Consider the following 27,107-nt stretch of genomic DNA (forward strand, 5'->3'; position numbering starts at 1 on the left):
CAGTTATGTGGAGCTATCACCTTGCACCTCCTACCTGGTTGAATGACGACTGTCTAGCTCTGAAAGGAGTAATGTTAGGCCTTTATTTTTCATACTATTTTGAAAGTACTTTCTACTCCTCATAAACACATAGATGGGACCTGCAGAGGATACTTTTTACTAATTCTACAGAGTATTTGTTATCTGTTAGAATAAGTTATTACATTCCTTAATCATTAACTTACCAAAACATCTCCGTCCATTATCAGACAGCACAAAACCTGTAGGACAGATGCACTGGAAACCTCCTGGAGTGTTTGTGCAAGAGCCAAAGAGACAGATGTTGGGATCCTCATTACACTCATTAATATCTGTAAATTAAAGGAGAAAAGCTTCACCATGACTCCATTGGCTGTGTATTTCTCAGTTAAGAAAGATTGTTTATTTATTCAACTTCAGCAGGAGGTGCCTCTCGAAGAAAGCACTCAAGACATAAAGCAGCCTGAAGATTCCACTAACTCTTTCAAATTAGAGCATTTCACTGGCATGAGTTTCCCTCTCCAAATACCATTCTCTGTTCTTGTAGTATTTATAGTATAAACTTTAAATAAATGCATTCAGAATGAAACAGAACACATATTTCTGATAAGTATTTTTGTGTAAACATAAAACATCCAAAGATTAATTAAAAAAAAAAAATCTGTATGTTGGAGGTTCTTTGTAATTAAAGGTGGGCTTTTTTCGTGTTGATTGACAGATTTTTGAACAAAACTAGAATCACTGAATGTCCAAGGATCACCGAGTCCAACTCCTGTCCCTGCACAGGACAACCCCACAGTTCACACCATGTGTCTGAGGGCTTGTCCAGTCTCTTCTTGAACACTGTCAGGCTTGGAGCTGTGACACCTCCCTGGGGAGCCTGTTCCAGTGCTTCAGCCTCTGGGTGAAGAACCTTTTCCTAATGTTCAACCTAAACCTCCCCTGGCACACCTTCCTGACATTCCCTTGGGTTCTGTCACTGGTCACCAGAGAGAAGATATCAGCACCTTCCCCTCCTCCTCCCCTTGTGAGGAAGCTGTAGCTACCATGAGGTCTCCTCTTCTCCAGGCTGAACAAACCAAGTGACTTTAGCTGCTCCTCATACGGCTTCCCCTCTAAACCCTTCATCAATTTTGTGGCCCTCTTCTGGACTCTCTCCAGTAGTTTTATATCCTTTTTATCCCGTGGCACTCAGAACTGCACACAGTGCTCCAGGTGAGGCCGCACCAGTGCAGAGCAGAGCGGGACAATCACCTCCCTCACCCGGCTGGCAATGCTGTGCTGGATGCACCCCAGGACACGGGTGGCCCTCTTGGCTGCCAGGGACACTGTTGGCTCATGTTCAACTTGCTATAGCCAGTGATATTCCTGGAAAACTAAAAGCCTTCATTTTAAATCCATGATTTTACAACTGTAGGTGGTTTGAATTCATATCAAACATAACTGCTAGTATGGAAACAGCAGCTGCCAAAAGAAACAATGAAGTTGGCAGGCAAACTGAATGTGGTGGCATGATGCATGATACAAAAGGATGAGAGAACTCTGGGGCTTAGAAAACACATCCTATTGTTCAAGACAAAAATTCAGAAAGGTTTCTGTGATCCAGTTCCTGCACCCATACAGATTAGCTGGCTATTGGCCAAGTCCTTATGTCCTTGCCAGAGTTTTTGTCAGTTCATACAAGGACAAGCTGCTCGTTTATTATTGGGAATTATCTGGATGAATGAGTGTCTGGGGTTTCATACCACCTAACTTCAGCCATTTAAGCTGAAAACCAGTTTTCTTAATGTAGTCACAGGGGAGAGACCAGTGCTTACTCTGTCCTCTGACCATCCAGAAACCTAAGATATCTAGGTTAGCGACTAAAACAAGTTGTGTGCATCTTCCTTGCCAGGTGCCTCAAACAGTCAATTTAAATGCCCAATAAATTCACAGTAGTCCTGTGCTTTGCTCTGTTGGAAAAGGGAGTTGTAACTTGGATTTATTTCTCATTCTCTGTCACGCCAGTTCCTAATTTATTATGGGACATTCGGCTCCTGAATGATATTCAAGGGTTTAAATGAGAATTCTATGAACAATCAAGAACATGCAAAATGATGAAAAGGCTTCTCTACCCTCTTCATCCTCACGTGAATCTCAGCACTTGAGGGACATTATACAAAACACAAAATCAGAAAATAGTTGCTAGAAGAAACCAATTTAAGCAATTTTTCCCATAAGCTCCATAATTTTATCAAGATTTTTATACTTCATAGCCCTCTGAAACCAGAAGCTTAGTTCATGCACTGATTGCCAGTAATTACCTTTCTGTAAACATCAAATAAATCCAGTACACAGATTGGTTTGTTTATGAATGATATTTAAGAAAAAAAAAAAGCGAATGAAAGATAAAATACCATTTTTTTGAAAAGTAAATATTTTTCTGTTTGCATTAATGAAGAAGTTAATGTGCAAAATATCATTCAATACAGTACAAAATATATTGCCTTCCATTTTTAAAACCTCTTCCTGAAGATTTTTTCTACTTATTTATTCCCTGTCACTATGATTTTAAGTCAGGCGACATTCACAAATATTATGGTATACAGCTAAATACTACCAAATTAGAACTGGACACTTTCACTAATTTTTAAATTGTTCAGAAGCAACAATTACAAATTGCCTTACCAATACAACTTTCACTTTTTACTTCATATCCTGGTGGACAGATGCATCTGAATGATCCTTCCAAATTTTGACAGGTACCAGGAGAGCATGAACCAGGTACTGCCACACACTCATTAGTATCTTTGGAGAGTAAATGGAATCAAGAAAGGTTTAGAATCATGTAATTCTTATGGTAACAAAACAGGCTTATACATCAAAAAGTCTGTAGGTCTCTTTTCTAATTTTCTAAAGCATTTAAATGCTTAAAGGTCAACAATTATTCCAAAATCCAGTTACTTCTACTGTGTTTTCACTAAAATCACTGTCTTTTTTTTTTTTTTTTCATATTTAGATACTCAGACTGTGGTGCTTCCCTAGAGATGGGAGGTATCAGTTTGATTATTTCAGGTCACCACTACTTTAACATGTCCTTGTGGGATCATTCATACCAATGCAATTCTTGCCATCTGGAGTAAGTTCGTATCCTTCATTACACAAACATTTGAAGGAACCAACTTCATTGAAACACCGTCCATTTCTGCACACCTGACCAAAAAAGGAACTGCACTCATCAATATCTGAAAAAAACAAAACAAATCAAAACAAAATAAAACCCCAGAAGCAAGTACTGAGTCCCAGCATAGTATATACTGTATGTTACAAACACACCCAAGTTGCAATACATATTTCTGTGGAAAAGGCAAATCTTGCAGCAACAAAAGAACAGATGACAGCTAGTGGAAAGTAACACTCCATTAAGGTATATGTTCTATATAAACAACACTTTTTTTAATAGGGTATTATAATTTTCAAACTTGCAGCATTACCTCAGCTACTGCATCTGGAGACATTAAATTACTGCCAAGTGACTGTATGATACTAACTCCAGACACAGAAAAGAATATGTTACATGGAGTGTTCTGGATTTTATGTGGATTTATTTGTGCTTGAGTTTCCTCCTAAAACCTACTTGCCTTTTCCCAATTTTGGAATATGTCATTTGCTTTCTGCAGAATTATTTTCTCCTTCATAAGAGTTCTGAAAATGAGGCTTGGAAATGCTTATTAGTTTGCAGAGTTACTTTGGTAATGCAGACTTAAAGGAGAATAGCATAAGAAAAAATGCTAATGAGAAAGTTTCAGAATAAATGAAAAGGAGATCAGAGAAGCATCGTGGTGTAAGCACAACTTATACTTCTCTGTTTTAAAACACTTGAATTTAAATGATGAAGACTAACATCAGTTTTACGGGAGAGGTAATATTCTTCTTCAGAAGTACTAAGTACCAGCCCCTGAAAAAGAGGCACCTTCTGCTTCAGCCCGTACAGCCATGCTTGTGTTACTAGTTTATTCCATAACACATTTCTTCCATGTTACAGTTCTACAAGCAGAAATGCCTCCAAGGTATTAAACTGGCATGGCTAAATTGCCTTTGATTGACTGGGATTGCTTGGAATAAAGCCTCAAGACTCTTCGAGCTGTGGATAGGAGTGCTACCAAAAGGCCAAGTCTCTGAGTCAGCCTGGGCTCCTTGGCCTCCCTAAAGGCAGCACCAACGGCAGAGGCACAGGATGCTCCTGGCAGAAGACTGGCAGCTTTATTGCCAAAGGAAAGAACTTCCTTGGCAAATAGTGCCAATCTTTGGCAGCAGACTCTTCATACCTGAACAAGTTTTTAATTTTATCTCTCCTGGAGAAGGTGAGGATTTAAAATACTTAAGTCAGATGTTTTAGTTTTTTCCTGAACTCAAAAGGAAAAAGTAGACTTTGTTCTGTCTTCCTTCTGTAGCAGGAAGGAATGCAAAGTCTTCCTCTCTTTTGGCTTATGTTCTGCACAAGGGAGAGGATCTCCAAAGTATTATGAGCCTGTTCTTCAGCCCAAGAAGATTTTAGTTGCTTTATCACATATATGCAGGAATTTAAATTGTCCAAAACCATCAGATATTCCCATGCCCTGTGCTTTAGGAAACAGGAAATAGCAATGCCAGTATAAACCCTGTATAAGCAGATTTCGTCTTAGGAGAGCAGATCTGTTAGATTAGTTGTACTGGCTTTCTTCCTGCTGATCTGCTTCCTCTTTCACCCTGTGGACAAGTGTCAAGTAATACAGTGAAATAAATGAAAGTTTTTAAATTAATGAGGCAACACTGGTGACATATTTGCTTACTGTGAGTGGTGCCTATGGACTTTGCCAGTAGTCAAGGATGTGTGCTGTAACTACCCAACAAATCTAATGGAGGTGAGGGCTGCATTAAAACATCGGTGAACTGAAAGGTTGCCCCAGCAGTCCAGAGATGGAGGGTTTACATTATTTCAAGGTGGCCAATAAAAAGTGTTTTTAATTAGTTTAAAAAATTATAGTAATTATTAACCTCTAGGGCTGTTAACGGTATCAGTAACTGCAATCAATTAACTTTCTTAACACCCTGACCTGTCTTCTGTTTGAGTTTTAATTATATACCATCCTCCTTGGCACAACAAGCCAGCAGCAATGAAAATAAAGTTTGGATTACATCACCTACCCACACAATCATTATTATGAGTTAATTCAAACCCTGGATAACACAGGCAGTTATACGATCCAACTGTGTTTTTACAAGTTCCATTTCCACATGGATGGCGTTCACATTCATCAACATCTGCAAAGAGAAACAAAACTGTATCTGGGTACTGATTTTCCCAGGTATATGTTAATGTGTAATCTGTGCACAGTGACAATATTCTAAACTTCAGTCTCCCATCTGTCACATTTTCTGTTTACACTACTGATTTTTACAGCTTCTGGGTACACATAGGAGAAGGTTACATGACACATATTTTATATAAATTTTAAAAGAAAAAATACTGTTGCATGCAAAGATAAAAGTGCATGTGCAGTATCTCAAAGCATTCTCTCTTTTTGTTTCCTTACTAACATTATTAAATTTCTGAATGTACACCAGTGATCAGAACTTAGTACAAAGGATTGAGCATCACCGCCCTGGAACTGCCTCAAATTTTATGTACATATTTTACTCCTACGCTCATGAAAACCTGTTGAAAATACACTATAAAGGAGTTTCGTGTCATTGTCTACAAGTCAATTTACATATGTAAATATACCATTTCAGTCCTACATCTGGAACTATAAAGATCGTTCACAAACCCTTGGGAATATCTATTTCTAAAAGGCACTAAAATTAAATATTTCCTGCTGTGCATTTCAGTAATTTCTGGAGTTTCATGTGGATCTGGAATGTAGATAGACCTTGTTCTCCTAGTTCTTGTGGACTTTCTGAAACATTTATTTACAGAAGGTAAACATTTGTCATGCAGATAATTTCCATAACCTGTCATTGTCTAAGATTGCATTTCATGCTACAAAATATTTAAAATTAGTTTTATAATTACTGAATTTACTGTTTTGAGTAACCACACTCTCAAAATTTTGCATTGTTAACAGAAGTCACTTTCCCAAATATCCTTTTCAGAATGTTTGACAAATATGATTTAGTCCAAATATGAGAAGAATCAAGGCATATATGAATATGTAATACAATGTGAATAGGTTTTAAATGTCTGTTGAAGGTTGGAATTGGAACACACTGAACTTCTCTATAGCTTAGGACTGACATCTAGATTATAATTATTTCAAAATTCAAAATATTTTTTTTTATATACTTTTCTCTAAGAGAACTGCATTCACATATGCGTCACCTTTTCTTTTTAAAGCCCTGTAAAACTGATCATGAAACACTAATAGAACTGGAAAAACACTCCTATTTTGCAGTCTTCTTATTTCTTATATCATCTCTATCATGTCATCATTTGAATACAAAATGAGTATAGATTTGTTACATTAAACGTAGTATTCTGGTTTTTAAATGAAACATGAACTCAGTAACTTTCTAAATAATTGAAAAATCTGTCTTTTTTTAATGTCCAAACTCTATCACTTTCTGATATCTCATATAAACTTCTCCATCAAACAAGCCACTATGAAGTATTTTTGTGAAAATTGTGCTAATATATTCTTCCGTAGCATGGAGCTATCTGTGAGAATACTGTGATCTTTTTTCCCCTCAAACTAATGTATCCACTCCAAGGGCAACTTCACATACTTTATTCACAAAAAGCTAAAACCACATGAATTAGTCTTTAATGTCACTATAATCTCGTGAAGAATTTAGACTCATCTCCTCCCAAAAACACCAAACAAACCATATACAAAATTTTCCGTACCCATGCACATAGTCTGGTCTTGGGATGCCTTAAAACCATTGTGACATACACACTGGTAACTTCCTTGCATGTCCACACATAAGCCATGACTGCAAACATTAGGAATTTCCAGACATTCATTGCGATCTATAACAAAAATATAAAACAGATGGTACACATTATTGACTTTTATTATTCATTCATTTCACACAAACATGTTTTTACAATCTGTTACTGTTATTAAAACCAGACTCAAAATTATCCATAACTAAACCTGAATCATAACAAAACTTCACTTTACAGGAATGTCTTGCCTATACACCTCGAGGTCAAAACTACTGTCAGGATTTGGTTGATACACCAAGAATGCTCTTTAAAAATTTTATCCTGTCTTTTCTTTCCTTCTACAGAGAACCCGGGATATAAAGTAAGAACTGTTACATGAAACAGCAGAATATACAAAGTAACAGAAAATAAAGGATGCTGTTACCCTTTGGGAGAATCACGCACATACCATTGATTACATACAAACAGATTCAAACAGGCAAGAAACATCAACCAATTTCTTACCAACACAGGCGCCATTGGGTGAAAGCTTAAAACCAGCAGCACATTCACAGCGGTAACTACCAGGGCTGTTGATACAGTCTGCATTTCTCTGACAGAGATTGTCTCCATTGCTGCACTCGTCAATATCTGAAACACCAAGAATCATGGTTCAAGCAACAGAAACCACAAGACAGTCACTTCTGCCTAGAATTTCAGCTATTTTGTCCATCTTGTGCAAGACAAATCTTTTGTTCTCAATAAAGTATGAATATGCTGACCTCCAGCCTCCTGTGTCATAAATGCAAGTTAAAAGCAAAATCAATACTATTCCATCCATAAGACACTTTTTGGACGAAGGAGGATCCTACAAATCCAACTCACTACACATTGAAGTGGTTTTGCAATTTCAAGTGCCAGCCTGAAGAAATTAGTTTTTGTATTTAAAAAAATGTTCCTTCTTGCCTTTGAACTGAAATAAAAAGTATCACAGTTTGTTAGCTTTCTAAGGCGCACATATCAGCACAGGACCCTTAAATGCCAATGACAAAACTCCTGTTGACTTTAGGACACACACAATTTCTCTATTAGCTTCTATGAATATCTCTTAACTATAGAACTGTACAACAACAGACACAAGATGGCGAAAAATCAAGGAAACTCTTCTCTGAGAAGTTTTAAGAGCAAGAATTCAAGTTCTTTCCCAAAATAAAATAAAATAAAATTAGATAAAAGCATTTCATTTACTTCCAGTTTAGGAGTCAGTGAATTGCTTGACACAAAACTACTACAAATTTTATTAAGTGCATGTGCATATGTATTAAAGGTAAACACATCACAAACTGATTTATAGACTTGAGCCCTACAAAAAAGATCAGAGTCTGTCTCTTAGATTTTGAAAAACATATGAGTTTGATGTTCACTTTCCTTTCAAGATAAGCATGCTTACAGGGGCTAAGTAGAAAATAATGTCATTTCAAATCACCTTCACAGACCAAGAGCAGGTCATTGTAGCTGAATCCAGTAGGGCATTCACAGCGGAAGCTGCCAATCTGATTGATGCAAACGCCATTTGCACAGATTCCTGGGATTTCCTTACATTCATCAATGTCTGAAAGTGAGATGAGTCAGTCAAAGTACAGTACTTCAAGGCTTTACCTACAGCTTAGATTCTCAGTTTCACTGTGTTTAATGCTGAGAAATTCATTTTATTCTACAAAAATAATACACAGGACATAAACTTTAACATACGCCGGTTATGAAAGAAAATGAACTACGTGAACTTCAGGAAGTGATTAAAACTGAACAATACTAAATATTAGACAAAACGCAGAACTGTTACATATGTGCAGATAAGTTCTGCAACATTTTTGAAGCCAAAAGATTTCATCTTACCAATTAAAACTCAAAACCATGAAAGGTGAGAAAACACCATAACAAAATGTTGAAATAAAAAAACGTAAATCAGAAACATTTTACACAAAAACTAGTGTCACATTTTATGTCACAATTGTAGCTCCACAATTAAATTAGAATTTTATTATATGAAATGTTCATTTTGGTACCATTATACAGCTGCAACAACCTCACACAAAAGAACTTTTTGTTCAAATAATTTTAGTGAAACTTACCAACAGCTTTTCCAGTATGAATGTCAAAAGTGAAGCCAGGAATATTGCCGCATAAGTTCTTGAATTCAGCTACACCAAAACAGAGAGCAATGCATTTTTAGTGAATATTTCTAGATCTCCCAAGAGTTACTTGTAGTCTTCTCAGCATTTCAAAAGCTGATAGAAGCCAAATCTGCTCAGAAAAACCATCGCCCCCTGTACAAATTGTATTGAAAATTCAGAATGCAAATAAATGAATGGAAATTGAAACACCAATTCATACTTCTCTTTTTCTCAAATCTTTGCTGACTTTCACATGTAAGTAGATACCTGGTTTGAGAAAGCAGCACTTTAGTTCTTGTTTTAAGCAGAACTCCTCAGCCTACCTCTAAAGGTTTCTTCCTGCTTTCTAGACATCTGTAAAGAGAAACTGCAGCAACAGTTTCAGATAGGAGAAATAAATGTAACTTAGCAGTATCTAGCGCTCTTTGGTGATACGATCTCTGTTCTTTTCTGCAGAGATTGCTGAAGCTTAATTCCACTAAACTGTAGAGCAGAATTGGCACTCTGTTTAAAAACAAACAAACAAACAAACAAACAAACAAACAAACAAACAAACAAACTCACTCCAAAAAATAGTTTTGTTTTAGAATGATAATTTTATGTCCTCTTTTTTGGAGAATATTGAGGATCAGAACTGTACAGTAAAAAGTACAAAGCCAACAAACCCATGGTTTTCCAGGCAAGGTGTATGAAGATAAGCGCATTTGAAAAATATAGAGGAAAACTGCTAGCACGGAATCTATTTATTCTTGCAGGATGTAAGAAATAACTACTTACTTTAAAAGAGTATTTCTTGTGAAGCATCTCTGCTGGCATGAGATTTTACTAGTAAAACACTGCCTTGTATTACACATTTACAGTACACTGATAAATTTTGATCTATGTAGGAATATGAAAAATGACAGGCCTACAACTATAACTATGTCAAACTTGCAAAATACTATCAGTAGAACTGTGTACTGAGAGCACACTTGTTTGAAGAGAGGAAAATATTTCCAATGTGAACACACCACCACTTTGAACGAACAATTTGCTTTAACTGTGTGTTCGCAAACAATAACCATGCAGCTGCTATTCAGCATCTTTTTAGATCAAATCAGCACTCAAATTTTCCAGAAAAGCAGTAATTATCTTTCAATAATAAGTTTCCTAACTGATATTAAGGAAAAATTTCTGAGATCCTCAGAATAACCTAATTCTAGCACTAAACCATGGCCCTAAGAACCTTCTTTAAACACCTTTTAAACACTGCCAGGGATGGTGACTCCACCACTTCCCTGGCAGCCTGTTCCAATGCCTGACAACCATTTAATTGAAGAAATCTTTCCTAATACCCAATCTAAACCTTCCCTGGTGCAACTTGAGGCCATTTCCCCTTGTCCTATCACTTGCTACTTGGGAGAAGAGACCAACACTCTCCATGCTACAACCTCCTTTCAGGTAGTTGCAGACAGCGATAAGGTCTCCCCTCAGCCTCCTTTTCTCCAGGCTAAACAGCCCCAGTTCCCTCAGCTGCTCCTCATCGGACTTGTGCTCCAGGCCTCTCACCAGCTTCATTACCCTTCTTTACACTCTCTAGTTAATCTCAATGTCCTTCTTATGACGAGAGGCCCAAAACTGAACACAGGATTCAAGATGGGGCCTCAGCAGTGCCAAGTACAGTGGCACGATCACTTCTCTAGTCTTGCTGGCCACATTAATGCTCATACAAGCCAGGATGCTGTTGGCCTTTTTGGCCACACTGCTGCATCATGTTCAGCTGGCTGTCAATCAACACCCCCAGATCCCTCTCTGGCAGGCAGCTTTCCAGCCACTTTTCCCCAAGCCTGGGGTTGTTGTGTCCCAAGTGCAGGACCCAGCACTTGGCCTTGTTAAACCTCATCCAATTGGCCTTGACCCAATGATCCAGCTGGTCCAGATCCCTCTGTATGGCCTGCCTACCCTCTAGCAGATCAACACTCCCACCCAATTTGGTGTCATCTGCAAACTTACTGAGGGGTGTACTCAATCCCCTCATCCAGAGCATGGATAAAGATTAACCAGAATTGGCCTCCATACTGAGCCCTGGGGAAAAACACTCACGACTGTCTGCCAACTGGCTTTGGTTCCATTCACCACAACTCTTTGGGCCCAGCCTTCAAGCCAGTTCTTTATCCATCGAAGAATACACTCATCCAGGCCATGAGCTGCCAGCTTCTCCAGGAGAATGCTGTGGGATACAGTGTCAAAGGCTTTACTGAAATCTAAGTACACAACTTGCACGGCTTTTCCCTCATCTACTAGGTGGCTCACCTTGTTGTAGAAGGACATCAGGTTGATCACGCAGGACCTGCCTTTCATAAACTCATGCTGACTGAGCCTGATCATACGGTTGTCATGTGTGTGCTGTGTGATGTTATTTAAGATCATCTGCTCCATGACCTTCCCTGCCACCAAGGTTAGACTGACAGGTCTGTAGTTCCCTGGATTCTCCTTCCAGCCCATCTTGTAGATGGATGTCATGCTAGACAACTTCCAGTCAACTGGGACCTCCCCAGTTAGCCATGATTGCTGAGAGATAATGGAAAGTGGCTTAATGACCACCTTCACTAGCTCCCTCAGCACCCTTGGGTGTATCCCATCTGGCCCCATAGACTTGTGGGTATCCAAGTAGTGTAGTAGGTCACTAACCATTTCCCCTTGGATTATTGGAGCTTCATTCTGCTCCCTGTGTTCTGGCTCAGGGGGCTGGGTACCTGCAGCACAACTGTTCTGACTATTAAAGACTCAGGCAAAGAAGGCATTTAGTGCCTCAGCCTTTCCCTCATCCTCTGTTACTATATTTCCCTTCCCTCTACATCCATCAGAGGATGAAGATTCTCCTTACCCTTCCTCTTGTTGCTAACATATTTATAGAAACATTTCTTGTTGCCTTTTACAGTGGTGGCCAGGCTCAGCTCTAGTTGGGCTTTGGCCCTTCTAATTTTCTCCCTGCATAACCTCACAGAATTCTTGTATTCCAATTGAGTAGCCTGCCCCTCCTTCCAGAGGTTATACATTCTCTTTTTATTCTTAAGTTCCAGCTGCAGCTCTTTACTTGGACAGGCCAGCCTTCTTCCCTGCCAGCTCCCTTTCAGCACATGGAGACAGCCTGCTCTTGTGCCTCTAAGATTACCTTCTGGAAGAGAGATCAGCCTTCCTGGACTCTTTTGTCCGTCAGGGCTCCTTCACAAGGGATTCCACCAACCAGCCTTCCGAACAGGTCAAAGTCTGCCCTTCAGAAGTCCAAAGTAGCAGCCCTACTGACCACCCTTCTAACTTCTTCAAGGATGGTAAACTCAATCATTTCATGATCACTATACCCAAGGCGGCCTCCAACTAACATGTGGCCAATGAGCCCTTCTCTGTTTACAAACAGATCCAGTCAGACTTCTTACCTGGTAGGCTCACTAACCAGCTGTGTTAGGAAGCTGTCTTCTGTGCACATGCAGTAGATAATTTGTATATTCAGGGCATTAAGCCAAGGTAGAATATCCTTCTAAAGAGCATAGATAAAATTTACAAAAATGTCCTGCTGACATAAAATTCAAAGGGGTTCTTGAAGTGTAATATCTGGAGACTTCCATGAGTGCTTGGTCCACTGTTCATGCTGCTCAGGACCTATAGGAAGCCTATTATCTATCCAATGAGAGAAAGTATATGGAGCTACCTTTAACGCATTTCTAAACCTGAAATGCAAACAAACCTCTTATAGTATCAGAAAAAGAGAAAGAAGAACCTTCTGGTTTTCTCTGAGTAAAGATCTTTAATCTAGAGCGGTGATAGTTGATTTCTCTACTAGTTGTAGTTTGAGTTTCTTGATCATCTACATTTTAATGGCAGCTCTTCAGTAGCTTATGTTTTTGTAAAGTTTAACCACTAAGTTTACAACCTGAATAATTCTTGTCCCCCTCACACCAAACAGTCTTATTTATTAAAATTTAGGCAGATGTGGTTGATTATTGCTCTGAATGAGATTTGACAAAATATTTTTCTCGCATTCAAACATTCTTTGTTATTTCCTCTGTAAGTCAAGTATGATCCAGTATACCTGAACTTCAGCATTTTCTTCTTCTGTCATGTTCTTTAATGACTGCTTAAAACTTACTGAGGTTATTCTTGCAGTACAGGATACTGGACCATATAGGTCCCTGCCACAGTGTTTTACGAACCAGAAATTTTCTGCTTTGTTATATTAACGTGTAAGACTTGAGGGTTAGAAAACAGTTCTCTTCTGTCAGGAGCATTGTGAATTCTACTGTGCTCTCAGTAAACTGGTGAAACACACACACCAGATAAAAAGACGACCTTATGTTCAGTACCCTGTTTCCATGGGCGATAATAACCTACTCCTGTAACAACACCTAACATACCAGATCTGCAAGGATGAAGAAGAGGCACTGAGGATTGCAGGCCTTCTTTCACCTGTGTTATGCAACCTCTACGTTCCATGTATTCCATTTAATAAAGTTTTTCCATATTTTTTTCAGTTTGTACTGTGTAGAAGAAGAGGCACGGGTTCTATGACAATATATTTATACACAGTGCCAAATTATCCATACACAAACAAGCCAGAGATTTACTTTCTGAAAGCCTTTGCATCAATGACTTAAAAATATTTCAAAACCCCATATTCTTATGACTGCTATTTTTTTAGGAAAATATGATATATCACACAACAGGAAAAAAACTCTCTGAGGTCAAGTACTTCTGAAGTGATCAAACTATGAAAGAGTTCTGTAAGTACTTGGTTACCTCTTAGCAGTGAAGCAGCTTTTTACACTTCTTTGGGTGAAAAAAAATAAGCAAACAAAAATGAGTTTCTTCTGATCAAAGTCTGCATGGTAATGGCTATGATCTCTATAATGTGTAAAAAGAAGCAATACAGTCTTTATTACCTAAAGTGTCATAAAACAGAGATTGATTGTTATATAAATATATAAAAAGGAAGAAAGACCTCTGTTCACAATGGAAAAAAAAATGCAAACACATTGGCATGTGAAGTTCATTTAGAGGAAAAACATAATTCTCATTGGAGCAGAATAATGCTCTTAATGAGCTACTAGGCTCAGTCTAGCAAACTGGTTAAGGTCAGTGTATCATAACCCCTGGCTGTGATGTGTAGCTCCCACCCAGATCTCAGAACAATTGATTATACCAAATAAGTGCAGCTATTCAACCATTTACACTTGGAATTTGTGTTTGATCCCTCACTCAATTGCTTTTCAGGGTGAAAAAGGTTCAACCATGTCTCCAAACACAGTAAAGGCATTTAGAAGAGCTAACAAGGCAATATAGAAATATTTCAAGAAATATTTTAACCCCATAATTGCTTGCAGACTAAGTGGAGTTGTCTTAACAAATATTTAAAAGCTGTAGAAGTTTTTGAGAACTTCAGTCTTACCAATTTGAAAGGAGAATTCTTTCTTCCATTCAAGAACAATAATTGCATGAACCCCTGCTAGTACTTTGCTATATTTTTCTCATCATTTTGTCATCATGATGACAATTTTATTGCACTGAGATAAATAACTATGGGAAAAATTTTTATGAGCTCTCGGTGACAGCAAACATCTATTTCCCCTCTCAAGATTATTTCCATCTCCCATTCCTGACTACTAGGAACCCTTCTTCATTCTCCTTCCTCCTGATTAAGAAATAAAAGGAAGAGACTTTTTATTTTCAGTCCCATTTTCCCCCGTCTTTACTGCCTGTGGGGGAATCTCTTTCCTACATTATCTGCTCTTTCCCTTATATCACCAGGATAAACCACTTGGAATGAAAGTGATACATTCTTCACACTGACATCACAAATGATGCAGCACCAGAGGTACAGGTTTAGTGGCAGTAAACATGGGATAAATTCAATTAAACAATAAAATGCATTTGTACTAAACAGGCACCTGAGTTTTTTAGCTTTATCTAGGTACCTTTGCTTTTTTTCACAAGTGTAAGACTCTTTTAATGAAAGCCAGGTATTACTGTCAAGTTTCCAAGTTGGTGATTCTCCCAGCAATGATTTTTCTGAGTTCAGCTTTTAAGGGTATTTTGTTCCAGGCAAGGAACTCCATAAAGACTAACCGAAAAAGAACTGTACCTTATTATTCTCACCTCCCTTTAGAGAAGGGATTTTTTTATTCCTTTTTATAACACCCTGCTTATTGAGCTTTTGCATGTTCATCACCTTCAATAAAGGAAATATAAAAGCAACTGAGAGGATCACACTCAGATGTGAGACACAAGTGAAAAATCTAGAAAGGCAATACGCTCAGCAATGAAACCAAATTTTTATTCTGACTGATTAGGACTATCAGGATAAATGTACGCCCAGCTATGCTGTAACTAAATTGCACTATCCTAAATTAATTATCCTGGAAGACAGATGATGTAGCAGGTCTATCCTGACATCCAGTATCTTCAGTCCCAGTGTTACTGCCCAATGACTGCTTTTCCAGAAACCTCAAAGTGACAGCTTTAGAGATGGGAGTTCTGTAACAATGCATTCAGAAAACTTACTTATGCCTACTGTGCCACACTGCTGAGTCTTACCTACACAAACATAGATCTTTGACATAAATCTAGATAAGTGAAAGTAATACTACATCCAGACAAGACCTCTGAAAGCTTGGTATTTGTTAGAAAGAAAGAAAAAAGAAAATAACCACAGTATACTCATTTTATTGAGCCACATGACTGAAAAAAAGGTCTAAATAATTAGATCTACCTACAGATACTGGTCTTACAAATATCCTTTTAGCCACGGGGTTAACTTACTCCTGCTGCTGATAGGAAGGTCAGTCTGTGTTTTCCAGGCCTTTTTACTCATCTCAGTGACACCTGACAGGGGTCTGTTCTCTTGCCCTTGCCTTCAGGGGTAGCTGAGAGAGAAAATATGCATGTTCTTCCTGATTTTTTTTTTTCATCTATGGGGAATGATTGGTGCCTTCAAATTATTCAAGCTACATCTTTCCATTCAATATGAAGTGATACTTCTTACACTCAAAAATATGGAAGAAATACCTATCCTTGCTTAGCACACCAAGACTTAATCCAGCCAGTGGCAGGTTGGCAGGATATTGTCACTTTGCTTTGGGAGTACAGCAAAGTTTTTCTGGGGTCTGAAATGTAACTTTAGGTCAAAGGAGTAGACGAGCAAAGAAAGTAACAAAATGGGATGCTTATAGTAGGCTTTACCTGTTCCTGGAGTTGGACATGGTTCACAAGGTTTGTTCCAGGCTTTCCCAACATTGTATGTGCAGCAACACATCCTTTTAGTCACATTGAAGGGCAGTTCATTCTCACAGGAGGTTCCATTATAGCTTCTGTAGCAAAAGCTTTTCCTCATGTCTAGACGTGAGAAAATAATCAAATTACAAAGTAACCAACAAACTAACTTAAGTAAATATTGGTCCCCTACCAACCTAGACAGTAGTTCATTAGCTCTGGCATCTGTATGCAACCCAACCATATGCATGGATGCATTTTAAAATAATTTAAGAACTGAAGTAATCTAGTCTCTTTTTTTTAGACCTACCTGAAATTTGACATACTTTCAGTTTTCATTCAAAGACATAAAGGGGAAAAAGAAAAATTCCCAAGAAATCAGAAAGACACTATAGATGCTCATCAGATCCATCTCTATAGTAAACCTCACCATTTGGAAATTACTAGTGAAAATAATAAAAAAAAGATTTCTAAGTTCTCTTAAGGAATAAGAGCACTTGAACACTGCATGTCATTGGGATTTCTTTCCTAGCTACATGACATAATTGTCTGGGAGTTAAAGTTAGGAAAAAGCAATACAAGGTTTTAGAACTGGCACATCTAAAAGGAAATTTTAAGCAGAGTGTCTGGCCCTGAAACAGTCTGGTGTTCAGGCAGTTCTAGTAAAGATGACATTTTGCATACCCATGCAGTTATGTCCTCCATTCACTTGCATATATTCAGGTGGGCAAATGCAGGTGTAGTTCCCCAGTGTATTGTAGCAGGTGCCAGGACCACAGACACCGGGATGTGCAACACACTCATCAATATCTAGAGACCAAGTGAAAACACTACAATTAACAGGGGAAAAGAGGACCAGGTCCTAGCAAATGCTTCTGAGAAATATGACCTTAATAAACTATGCTACGATAACAAAAAACGTTTCACTTAAAGGCCAGCTTGGAAAGCAGAGCTCAGATTTGGGTTAAGTAGCTAGTGTAAAAGCTGCTGAAAAGTATTATTAATAGAATATTGCAATCTCTATTAAAGTCCAGCCAGTGAAGTACAAAAGAACACCCTAAATAAATTCACAGTTCTTGAATTTACCACTGGAGCTGGAGTACCTCCTGCCTCACCAGCTCCACAAAAGACATTCACACTCTTCTCAGAGGAATGTTACTGTCCCTTTTCAGCTCTGTTCATGTGTTTACTACTCCACTGAGGAAAGACCTTTTAAGTACTCTGTTTAGAAACAGGCAAAGTGAATAATCACAGTCTTGCTGCTCTAACTTTGAATCTTCTTATTTGTGGTATTTGGGATGTAAGACATTTTTGCCCATTCAATTTTAATTCCAAACTCACTTTGGTCAGTTTTTTTTTTTTTTTCAACAAAGCTTAGCAAAGCCTCAGGATTCATGGGCTCTGTTTTGAAAGGAGACTTCTTTTTTTTTTTTTTCACAAAGAGAATGAAGAGAGGGAAGCTGATTTATGACACTCCAAGCTAGGAGAAACATGAAAGATTCTTTACATTATTTGGTCTATTTACAATTTTTTGTTCTAACACTTATGACTAATATTAAACACAATAGGAAGACCAATATTAACTTTACTTCATGTTGCATAAATTAAGCTGCTACTCTGAAATATTGTGAAAAGAACACCTTTAGTCACTTACAATACATGGAGACTAGTGAAGTTGGTGGGAGATATAAGGTGTTGAATTAAGAAGCCAGAAATCATGAATAACCCTTAGTTTACTGAAAACACATAGCTGAGATCTATCATGTAAAAATAAACAGTAGCATTTTCAAGTGTTGCATTTCAGGTTTTACATTGGTCATACCACTGATGCCAAAAATAATGATTTTTAGATAAGACTTTAGGGAAAGGTGTGAGTACCATATCCGCTTATGAATTTAAGGCTAAAATTGAGGGTTTAAAAAATAACTGCACTGTGACAGAGAAGGGGGTTTCAAAGGGACGTAACCTTCACAGATTCTTGTCTCTTCACTGAGGTAGTAGCCTTTCGGGCATTCACACTGGAAACTGCCAAAAGTATTGATGCAATTCCCACCTTGGCAGAGACCTGGCAGTTCCTGACATTCATCAATGTCTGAAAACAGAGGGGAAAAAAAAATAACCATATTTTTATTCCAGAATGAAAAGAAACAAGAGATTTTAAGTACTCTCCTGAAATTTTACAACCTAGTAGCTTTTAAATGTCAAGTGGATTTTTTTTTTTTTTTTTTGCTTCTAAATTGCACTGCATGAAAACATGGATGAGATGCTCATTCACTTCCATTTAAATACCTCTTCAGGAGCAAGTTCCAGCTTGCTGAACTCATGGAGTTCAACTTCCATTAATATTTACAGGAATTTGGCACCTAATTCCTCATTCCTGCACACTCATTGGAACCAAAATTTCTTTGCCCAATGAGTATTTCCTGAAACTTATACCTTCTACTGATAAGCTATAATTTTCATAAATGACTTATCCTTCAGGGGCCAATTTCAAAAGTCAATTCAAGTACGGAGGCACACAAAAGGTATGCCTCAGCTTATTTTCCTACTGAAATATTGTTGGACTTCTTCAATATTCATTTACAGTACGCCTTTTCATCACGTTGTTGTCAAATTCATGTTACCATTAAATGCAATGATTTCTGCAAAATATAGTTACTGTATACATCTGTCTGAAGATGACACTTTTTTTATTACCAGCCATCACAGTCATTTACAATAAACTCACCTTCTAAAATAATAGTGATGGGATTTGGTCTGAAGCCTTCTCCTCCTGGACAAAGAGTATTATATTCCGCTACAGTGAAGTATAACAAGAGAGAGCATATCAGTCATATGAAGAATAAAATGCTAACAATAAAAACATAAAATTTCATTTGTTTTTTTAATGAGCCTTCTTCCCTACACTCATCCGTTTTCTGCTCTTCTTGACCTATTCATGGTACATAAAGCAAGTGCATTAAATTACTAGAAAATGAAGGTAAGAGTTCTGCTTAAAACATCATCAAAACCTCAGATATTTTTAAGGAAGGCACAATGTTGTTTCCTCCATACTGTGCTTCTATAAAGGCACATATGTTGCGTTTTGACTAGTTCTTTAATACGAAATATCAGTATATCCTTGATCAAGATAAGTATTAAAATTAGAGTTCATACTATTAGGAGACTTCAAAGAACAGCATGCTTGACCTTTCTGTTGCATCAGTCATTCAAAGGACTTCAACGCTCTAAAAAATGGATAACTATAATTGGATAGCAGTTTTGAAAGTACTTCAGACTGAACCAGAAATAGTTGCCCAATAGTTACCAAAACTCTCAATAGAGAGCTAATGCAGCTCTCCAATTAAAGGCATGATTTGAATTCTAAGCATTATTAATTTCTTTATTTCCCTAATAACATGGAGCTGTTGAGTAAAAATTCCTAGTAGATGCCTATAAACCACTCCATTCTTAAGATACATAAGAATGTGACACTGTAAGAATAGGAAGCAGTCTGTCACAGAAGACTAAAGGTCAGGTCTTCTAATACTTGGGTCTGCACCTCTGCATCACCCCTCTGATAGCAGTAGGGAGATTTTATTTGATAACTATGCCAGAACACTGCCTCATGAAGAAAATAGATTGCTTAAATAATAAATGTATAGTAATAAGGTAAAACATTTCAAACACTTTTTCCTTCCCTTGTTAGAATCTTCTGTAATAAGAGGGTGGGTGGAGACCAAGAGAACATTTCCTTACTGCTGTTTACAGGGGGACATGTCTCACAGGGGTTCCCCCAAGCCTTTCCCAAAGAGCAGCAGCATGAGGAACGACTGACTCCGACCCCAATTTCAGTGTTGCAGGACAGGCTCCCATCCCCTCGTGGTCCATACTTCAGGTAGCAATTGCCAACACGGTTATCTACATATAAAACACATATGGCTATGGCTGCAGACAACGATCCAGACAAAGAAACAGTAGGCATTCACTTTAACATTTTGTATCAAGAAGCAGGAATTCAGATAACATTGTGCCTTTGAAGCCATGGACAAGCTGAAAACACTCAAGAACACTGACAGTTACTGATGTTGAGAGAGACAGCATAGAAAATGGGTAGCTTCAGCTTCCTAAGTACCTAAAGACAAGTTTTAAATGTTTGCACGTCTTTTGAAGTCACACCATACTCTAATAGCACATATACTTTTACTAGTCTTTCACTCCAGATAATATGAGAGCTTTCTGCTGTTTACTGTTATTATTTCTTCTCAATATTATGACTGTGATTAGGCTACAACTCTTGCGGAATTAGAATTGACATATTTTTCTATGGAATCAGAGAATAAAGTCATCTCAGTGGAATAATTCTTCCATTGGCAAAAAAATTCTCGAAAAGGCATTAATATTGAAACAAATAATCTACCTGTGCAGTACGTTTGAGGAAAATTAGTTTATTAGTTCACACAAAGTGTAACTTCATGATTGAGACAACTGCTGGCGTCAGTATAACGAGCAAGGAATCTAAGAGAAGTAAAGCTATGAGTTTCCTTACTCTTGTACATATTGTCTCCTTGCTCTTTATAAATGAGCAGCAGTGAGGTACAAATATAGGGACTTATATATTTCTTATTAGAGACAAATAGTACAGAGTAGTGTTGTAATTCTAAAGAATTAACTTGCTATCAAAGACTGCCTGTAAAGAGGCACAGAAACCCATTCAAAAATTTTTAATAAATTCATTGTATAAAGGCCACAATACCTTTTTGCATTTTCACTATTTCTGTTAATGATATGACTAAGAAACTTATAAATTAATTTTTGAGTTATTTCCCAAATGTATATTTTACCAAGAAATATGTTTTAAATTTACTGTTTGCAGCAAGTGCCAGATGCTATAGACTTTGTAATTTACATGGAGTAAAATGAGCACAGTATGATAAATGTGGGTAGTTCATACATTCAGAATTTCCAGAGGTTAAGAAATGTCTTGATATGACATGGGTTTTTAAGTTATCCTGAGGTTTGGGACAAATTTATAAGAGAAACTTGAAGGCAGCTTTCTGAATTGTTAGGAAATACTTTTTCTCAAGACCCTTAAGTTAGTTAAATATGTATAATATAAAACCACAACTTCGTATTCATTTGAAGACAGAATATTTTTTTAAAGATTCTTAACATCAATCAAGACAAAACCTTCAAGCTGTCCAAAGGATTTAAATTTATTTAAATTTAAGCATTAATAGACAAGTTTGGATTAATCTTTTTGTACAGACCAAACATACATTAGCAGAACTTGTGAAAAAGGAGGTTGTTCTTTGCCCTACATATTTTACAACAAATTTCAGTATCTCACCATAAATGCACATTGTGGTAAAGCTAAAATACTCAGTTAAGAATTAGGTGGTAAAGGCATATGTGCTCTGTACCTCTGAGTTGCTGTTGGAAAGAAAAAGAACTTCAGGCAGGATATCTTTATCTCCTTAGAGGCAAGATTTCCATTTGTGATAGTACAAGACATTTGTCTCTTTAAGAGAAGCCAGGAAGAGATTTGGCTCCATTCTTTTTGGTAGAAGTGAAAAACAATGACCACTTTGGAAGATGGATTCAGCCCAAGACCTCAGGCCCATCAAGAACAATAGGAAATGACAGACCTTGGAATGAAGGCAGATCCTGGAATTCTCTAGCAGAGTATCAGTACTGAGTCCACCAAGAGTTTTAAGTTTCAGTTTATTCCTCACATGAACCATCTTGACACAGCACCACGTTCCTCTTTGCCAATGATATTTCTGTTTCTTCTTAAAGGAACTGGAGTTTAAATTCCTCTGCCTTTTTTTTTTTTTTTTTTTTTCTCCTCAAGCGTGCAAGAAAGAGTGCTATTAAAGAGAAACAGAAGCTGCTGTTCTTTGACAAAAAGTTTCTGGAATATTTCTCAGCAAAACTTGTGCATTCCATAAGCAAGAAACTTTCCTTTCTCTTGGTGAGGTCTACTAGCCTCTGTGAGTTTTTTCTTCCAGATGAGTACAAGCCCAGATTGCAAACTAGGTAATATTTTAGCATGTGCCAGTGACGCAAATGCCACTGCAAGTGAAGATGCGATTTGGATTTGCAGTTCTGAGACTGTGAGATCACAAGAAAACCGAACTTCAGTTCTTCCCTATTTGGACTCCGTAATCAGTAAAGCAGACATACACAAAACATCCCAAATCTAGATCCAGAACTAGTATAGCTGCATTGGAATTGCAACTCTCTCTGTTTTCACTTCCCATGTAGAACAATTTAAGTCTCTGAAAATACTACAAAGGAGAACTGTTGGTGAAAGAAAAAAAGTTCAAAACCTAACAATGTCTATAATAATATAAAACACATTAACTAATATTTTTTGTTGCATGTGGTGACCCATCTCTTCAAGGGTTTCTGAAAAAATGGGCACTAAAGTATAATTTCATTCATGGATTAGGGCTTTATTTCTATTAGCTTACTCTGATGATATTTCATGAGAAACAGAGGCTTTGCTTGCCCCTGTCAAAAACAAAAGCCTAATGTTCACTGGGTGTTTTTTGCACTGTCATAGAATCAAACTACAGAGAGATGGAAAATGTACATCCGAGGCTTGCAGCTCCTCCCACAGACAGATAACTGGATTCCAGTTCTGCCACTGTTTGAAATTGAACTTGAAAAAAACAAAACAAAACAACACACAATCAAAAAAACTCATGTTTACTCAGGGGGCTAAGTCTTGGGAATCTCTCTTTTGTATGATCAGTCCTTCTGAAACTGAAAATGCTTCTTACACACGGGAAAGGAAAAGAGGCTTTGTACCAGAGAGAGTGACAGCCCTAGCAGTATTTCTTCAAGACATAAACAAGGAAGGGTCAAATTGCTTTTCTACCATTCTCTTACTCAGCACTTTTTCTTCAGAGAAGAAGAGCTTGTTCTCTCATTTGGGACTCTAGAGTTGTTAGATTTTCCCTTGAGTAGGCTCCCTTTCACTGTGGAAGGTTCTCTGAGAAAACATGGGATATCTGTCAAAAATGTCATTGGGACAACTGGTCCCAAGGTTGAGTGCCAACTCAAACTCCTACTTTTCAGTGAAACAGGACAGGACAATTCGTTCACGTAAGGTTCTTCAGAGATCACTTAAATTCTTTGGTCATAATTCAGTGCTTGCAGGGCTGATCATATATAGCATCTGTTTGTAGGAAAGAATGAGGATTTCAGCAGTTATATGCTGCAGAAGTGGAGCCAAAAAGGCAGGATTCATAGTTTCAACTGATTCTTCAGATAAAGCCAAGCTGAAAGCTTAAGTCAGACTGCAGAAGAAAAATGTTAAGGCAGGAACTGTCAGAAGAGTCTATGGAAAACAGAAACACAGGTTTCCAATTCAATGGGAATAGATTATATAAACTTACTCTATTTTTAAAAATCACAGTTTAAAGTTTTAGAATAAATTTATCAAGACTGTGGACATCTAGGGGTTTCAAACAGGACTTGTTTCAAGCATCCAGAGAAGCAACAGAGAATATTCATAGGCAGAAAATGGAGAAACATGGAAAAGATAAGCAATAAAAATTTATTCTGAAGGGAATCTGCATTTCTTTAAAAATTATTTGCTTAGCATATATTTATTTGCCACCACGCCATAGTATTACTGCACACATTTAGAAAATGGTTAGAGTTCTAACTACCAATTCAGGAGAACTGGAGTGTAACCAAGGTAATATAATAAAAAGGCTGTTTTCCAAATAAAAAGTTAGGAGGCTTTCCCAGGATCACACACAAATACTTATGGTTGAACCTTAGTCTCTCTCTCAACTTCCCTCTTCCCCGAAACTTCCCTAGGCTGCTAGTATATACACTAATCACATGACAGTCCTACTATCATATAGCAAGGGGGAAACAGAATGAAAATTCACTTGAAGTCTGTGTAATTCAGAGAGAACTATAAAAACTACAGTGAATCATTTTGCTTTTTACTTTGTCTCCAGCCAAATGGGTGCCACAACCAATTTTAATTCCAGTTTAAACTTAAGCTAAACACATAGATCAGTGCCAAGAGAAACCGAGGATTAAAAAATCATTTTTTTAAAGAGAATTGTTGACTGTCAGGAGAACTGAAATGCAGACAATGCACATCTTGACAAAATTTAAAGATATGTATTTTAAACAAAATATAAACACCATTAATCAGTGAAAATAATTAACTTAATCTCTAGAAAACTATATAACAAGATATGCAGCATATGGAAGTAAAACTTTTCTATCTTGCTACCCTTATTTGCATCAAAACAGTCACCTTGGCTGTGGTTTCTAAATAGTTTAAGTAGCTTTCACTTACCCACACAACCCACTCCAGTAGGATTCAGCTGGAAGTCTGGAGGACAATTACACTCATACCTTCCAGGAGTATTTACACAAAGGCCATTAACACAATTAATGGGATCAGCACATTCATCAATATCTAAAATAGGAAGGTTACATTTGTAAATCCACTCACCAGACAGAAAATAAGAATAGTTTTACTTTTTAAAAGACAAAATATTCAAAAAAATTTCAAATGCAGGTGAATTTTAGCTGAAATTGAACAAAAGAACTTCTAATAATTCATCAACCATTTAGGAATAACCTTTGTACAGCTGTATATTTAAAAAGCCATTCTTTTTGTTCCATTCTTAAACTAAGTCCAAAGCATGCAATCCTACATACTGCTTGTTTAGTGGAGAAAAATGCACTTTTTGTAAGAGAATACAATGCCTGTTGAACTCATCTTTAAATTATCTTGGTGTAATTAAAAAAAAACCTAAGTCTTGACATATTTTTGAACAGAAGAGATATACCTGTACAGTTTCCCCCAGTTCGATCTAGTTCATAGCCATCATCACAGATACAATGAAACATTCCTGGCAGATCATTACAGGTACCAAATACACATATGTTCTGGAAGGAGCATTCATCGATATCTGAAGGAATATATTAAGGACAGAAAATTACACATCATTACCATATTAATATTGCAACAGTGTGTTGTACTACTAAAAGCAAGTGAAGCCATGTGTAAAAAAATATTTTAAAGAGCAGCACTGAGTAATCACTTTTGGTTTTGTGTAGAAGCCATAGCTAGGGATTTGTGAGGCATTCTCCATTAAGCCATGTGTTAGTTATTCCTCTTTTACATAGTGTGAAGTAAAAATAGTAAAACTGACTTCTCAGAAATCAAAATGAAAGCTAAGTCAAAAAGTCAGTAAGTTCCTTTCAAAATGTGCATTAAACAGAATGAAGCGTAACACTGTACAAAGGTGTCACTCATTTCCTAGCTCATAGTCTGCAACATTTCTTAGTAATGGTAAGATTTTCAAAATACCATTCTCAGGGAAAAAAATATACTAAAAAATAAGAGAAGGAGAAGGCATCAACAGTTACTTACATCTCCTTGGAAAAAGGAGAAAAAGGGACATAGGGAAAAAGAATACAGGGCATAAGAATTTATCTTCTCTAACCCATGTTAAACCAATTATACAGTAACTACATATAGATGAGCTAAAATACATGTGAAGGACTGCCTGTGTGCTCATGTAAATTGAAGACGAAAAAAAGCTGAAAGACATGGACAAAGAATTAGATTACTTTGTCAACTACAGTGCTAGAAAACAAGTTAAATATTAACAACACAGAGCGAAAAGTTATGGTTTTAGACACAAGCTATGAAGGACTTCTGAGTTTAAGGTAAGTAAGATAAGAGGGAAAAAATCTGTGCATACATTGTCTGATATCAAGACTTCTAAGTTGCCAAAGTAAAGCAGCTGTGCCAAAGGCTAATCCACCTCTAGAATGTACTAGCGAGCTATTTTTAGCGGAGACAGGAAAGCAGAAAGCATTCATACCATCTCGCAATACACAGCTAAACCTTCATTTGACATTCTGTGTACCATGCTCTCCTTAAGAGTGATGAACTAAAAATGGATGAGGTGTAAAAAACAATATTAAAATCGTGAATTAAATGTCTACTTTGAATTCGGCTTACTTGCCTCCTTACAGGAACTTATGTGAAGGGGTAACTTTTGGGGGGGAAATAGAGATAAATTTTTAAGGGAAAATGAAATTTAATATAAATTCTTAATATCTGACAGTCCTCAGTAAATTTAAAGTGGAAATTAGAGGCCTTAGAACCTCAGAGTACAGCTATGGAATGACCTCCAAATCATGTCACAAATATAGCTTATGTTCAGATAAAGCTTCATAAAAAGACTGTATCATTGAGATGCTAATGAACTGACATCTCAAGGTGTTTCTGAAGGAACTGGATGAATTAATAATATCACAATTATTGTACTAAATCCAGGTTTTGGATTTTGTCCCTTGATGCCAGAAATCATCTAAGATTCACCTTATCAAAGGACAAACTAATTTACCAACTTTAAAAAAAAAAAAAAAAAAAACAAAGATAACTTCTTTTAAGTATTCAGCACCCAGATCTTTTAGTTCTCCAACCGTACAATCTATGGAATGCTTTCAGATCTTTCTTGGAATCATAATAATATACCAATACACCAAATATTTTTCCCAAATTCTTCCATTCATTTTTTCAGAGCATCACTGTGGACCAATTGAAAAGCCAAATGTTGGTGATCTGCTGTCACAAGATTCAGAATCATATTGTTTTTCAAAACTCTGATTGGCTGATATGTATTTTTGGATTTTTATTAGAACACTGACCTGACTCTAACATGAATAACTAACTGAGCTGCACTGAGTTCAGTAAAGATGATTGACACTAGCTGGTAATTACTAACAAATCTGACCAAAACAGTCAC

At 37.1% G+C, this 27,107-nt stretch overlaps 1 protein-coding gene across 1 annotated transcript in view; it reads right to left on the reverse strand.

Annotated features, from left to right (window-relative positions):
• The window catches only part of FBN2 (fibrillin 2), a 165,579-nt gene that overhangs the window by 23,397 nt on the left and 115,075 nt on the right, over positions 1 to 27,107 (reverse strand). Inside the window, exons 35-49 of the mRNA XM_065045711.1 lie at positions 25,134 to 25,256; positions 24,635 to 24,757; positions 20,062 to 20,223; positions 19,052 to 19,120; positions 18,290 to 18,415; positions 17,008 to 17,133; positions 16,294 to 16,446; positions 9,040 to 9,108; positions 8,394 to 8,519; positions 7,433 to 7,558; positions 6,884 to 7,009; positions 5,185 to 5,301; positions 3,114 to 3,242; positions 2,686 to 2,805; positions 225 to 350 (exon numbers count right to left, since the gene is read on the reverse strand). Coding sequence (XP_064901783.1) covers positions 225 to 350; positions 2,686 to 2,805; positions 3,114 to 3,242; positions 5,185 to 5,301; positions 6,884 to 7,009; positions 7,433 to 7,558; positions 8,394 to 8,519; positions 9,040 to 9,108; positions 16,294 to 16,446; positions 17,008 to 17,133; positions 18,290 to 18,415; positions 19,052 to 19,120; positions 20,062 to 20,223; positions 24,635 to 24,757; positions 25,134 to 25,256 — 1,821 coding nt within the window. The remainder of the gene's footprint in view (positions 1 to 224; positions 351 to 2,685; positions 2,806 to 3,113; positions 3,243 to 5,184; positions 5,302 to 6,883; positions 7,010 to 7,432; positions 7,559 to 8,393; positions 8,520 to 9,039; positions 9,109 to 16,293; positions 16,447 to 17,007; positions 17,134 to 18,289; positions 18,416 to 19,051; positions 19,121 to 20,061; positions 20,224 to 24,634; positions 24,758 to 25,133; positions 25,257 to 27,107) is intronic.

This window comes from Columba livia, chromosome Z (assembly GCF_036013475.1).
Source record: "Columba livia isolate bColLiv1 breed racing homer chromosome Z, bColLiv1.pat.W.v2, whole genome shotgun sequence".
NCBI classification, from domain to species: Eukaryota; Metazoa; Chordata; class Aves; order Columbiformes; family Columbidae; genus Columba; species Columba livia.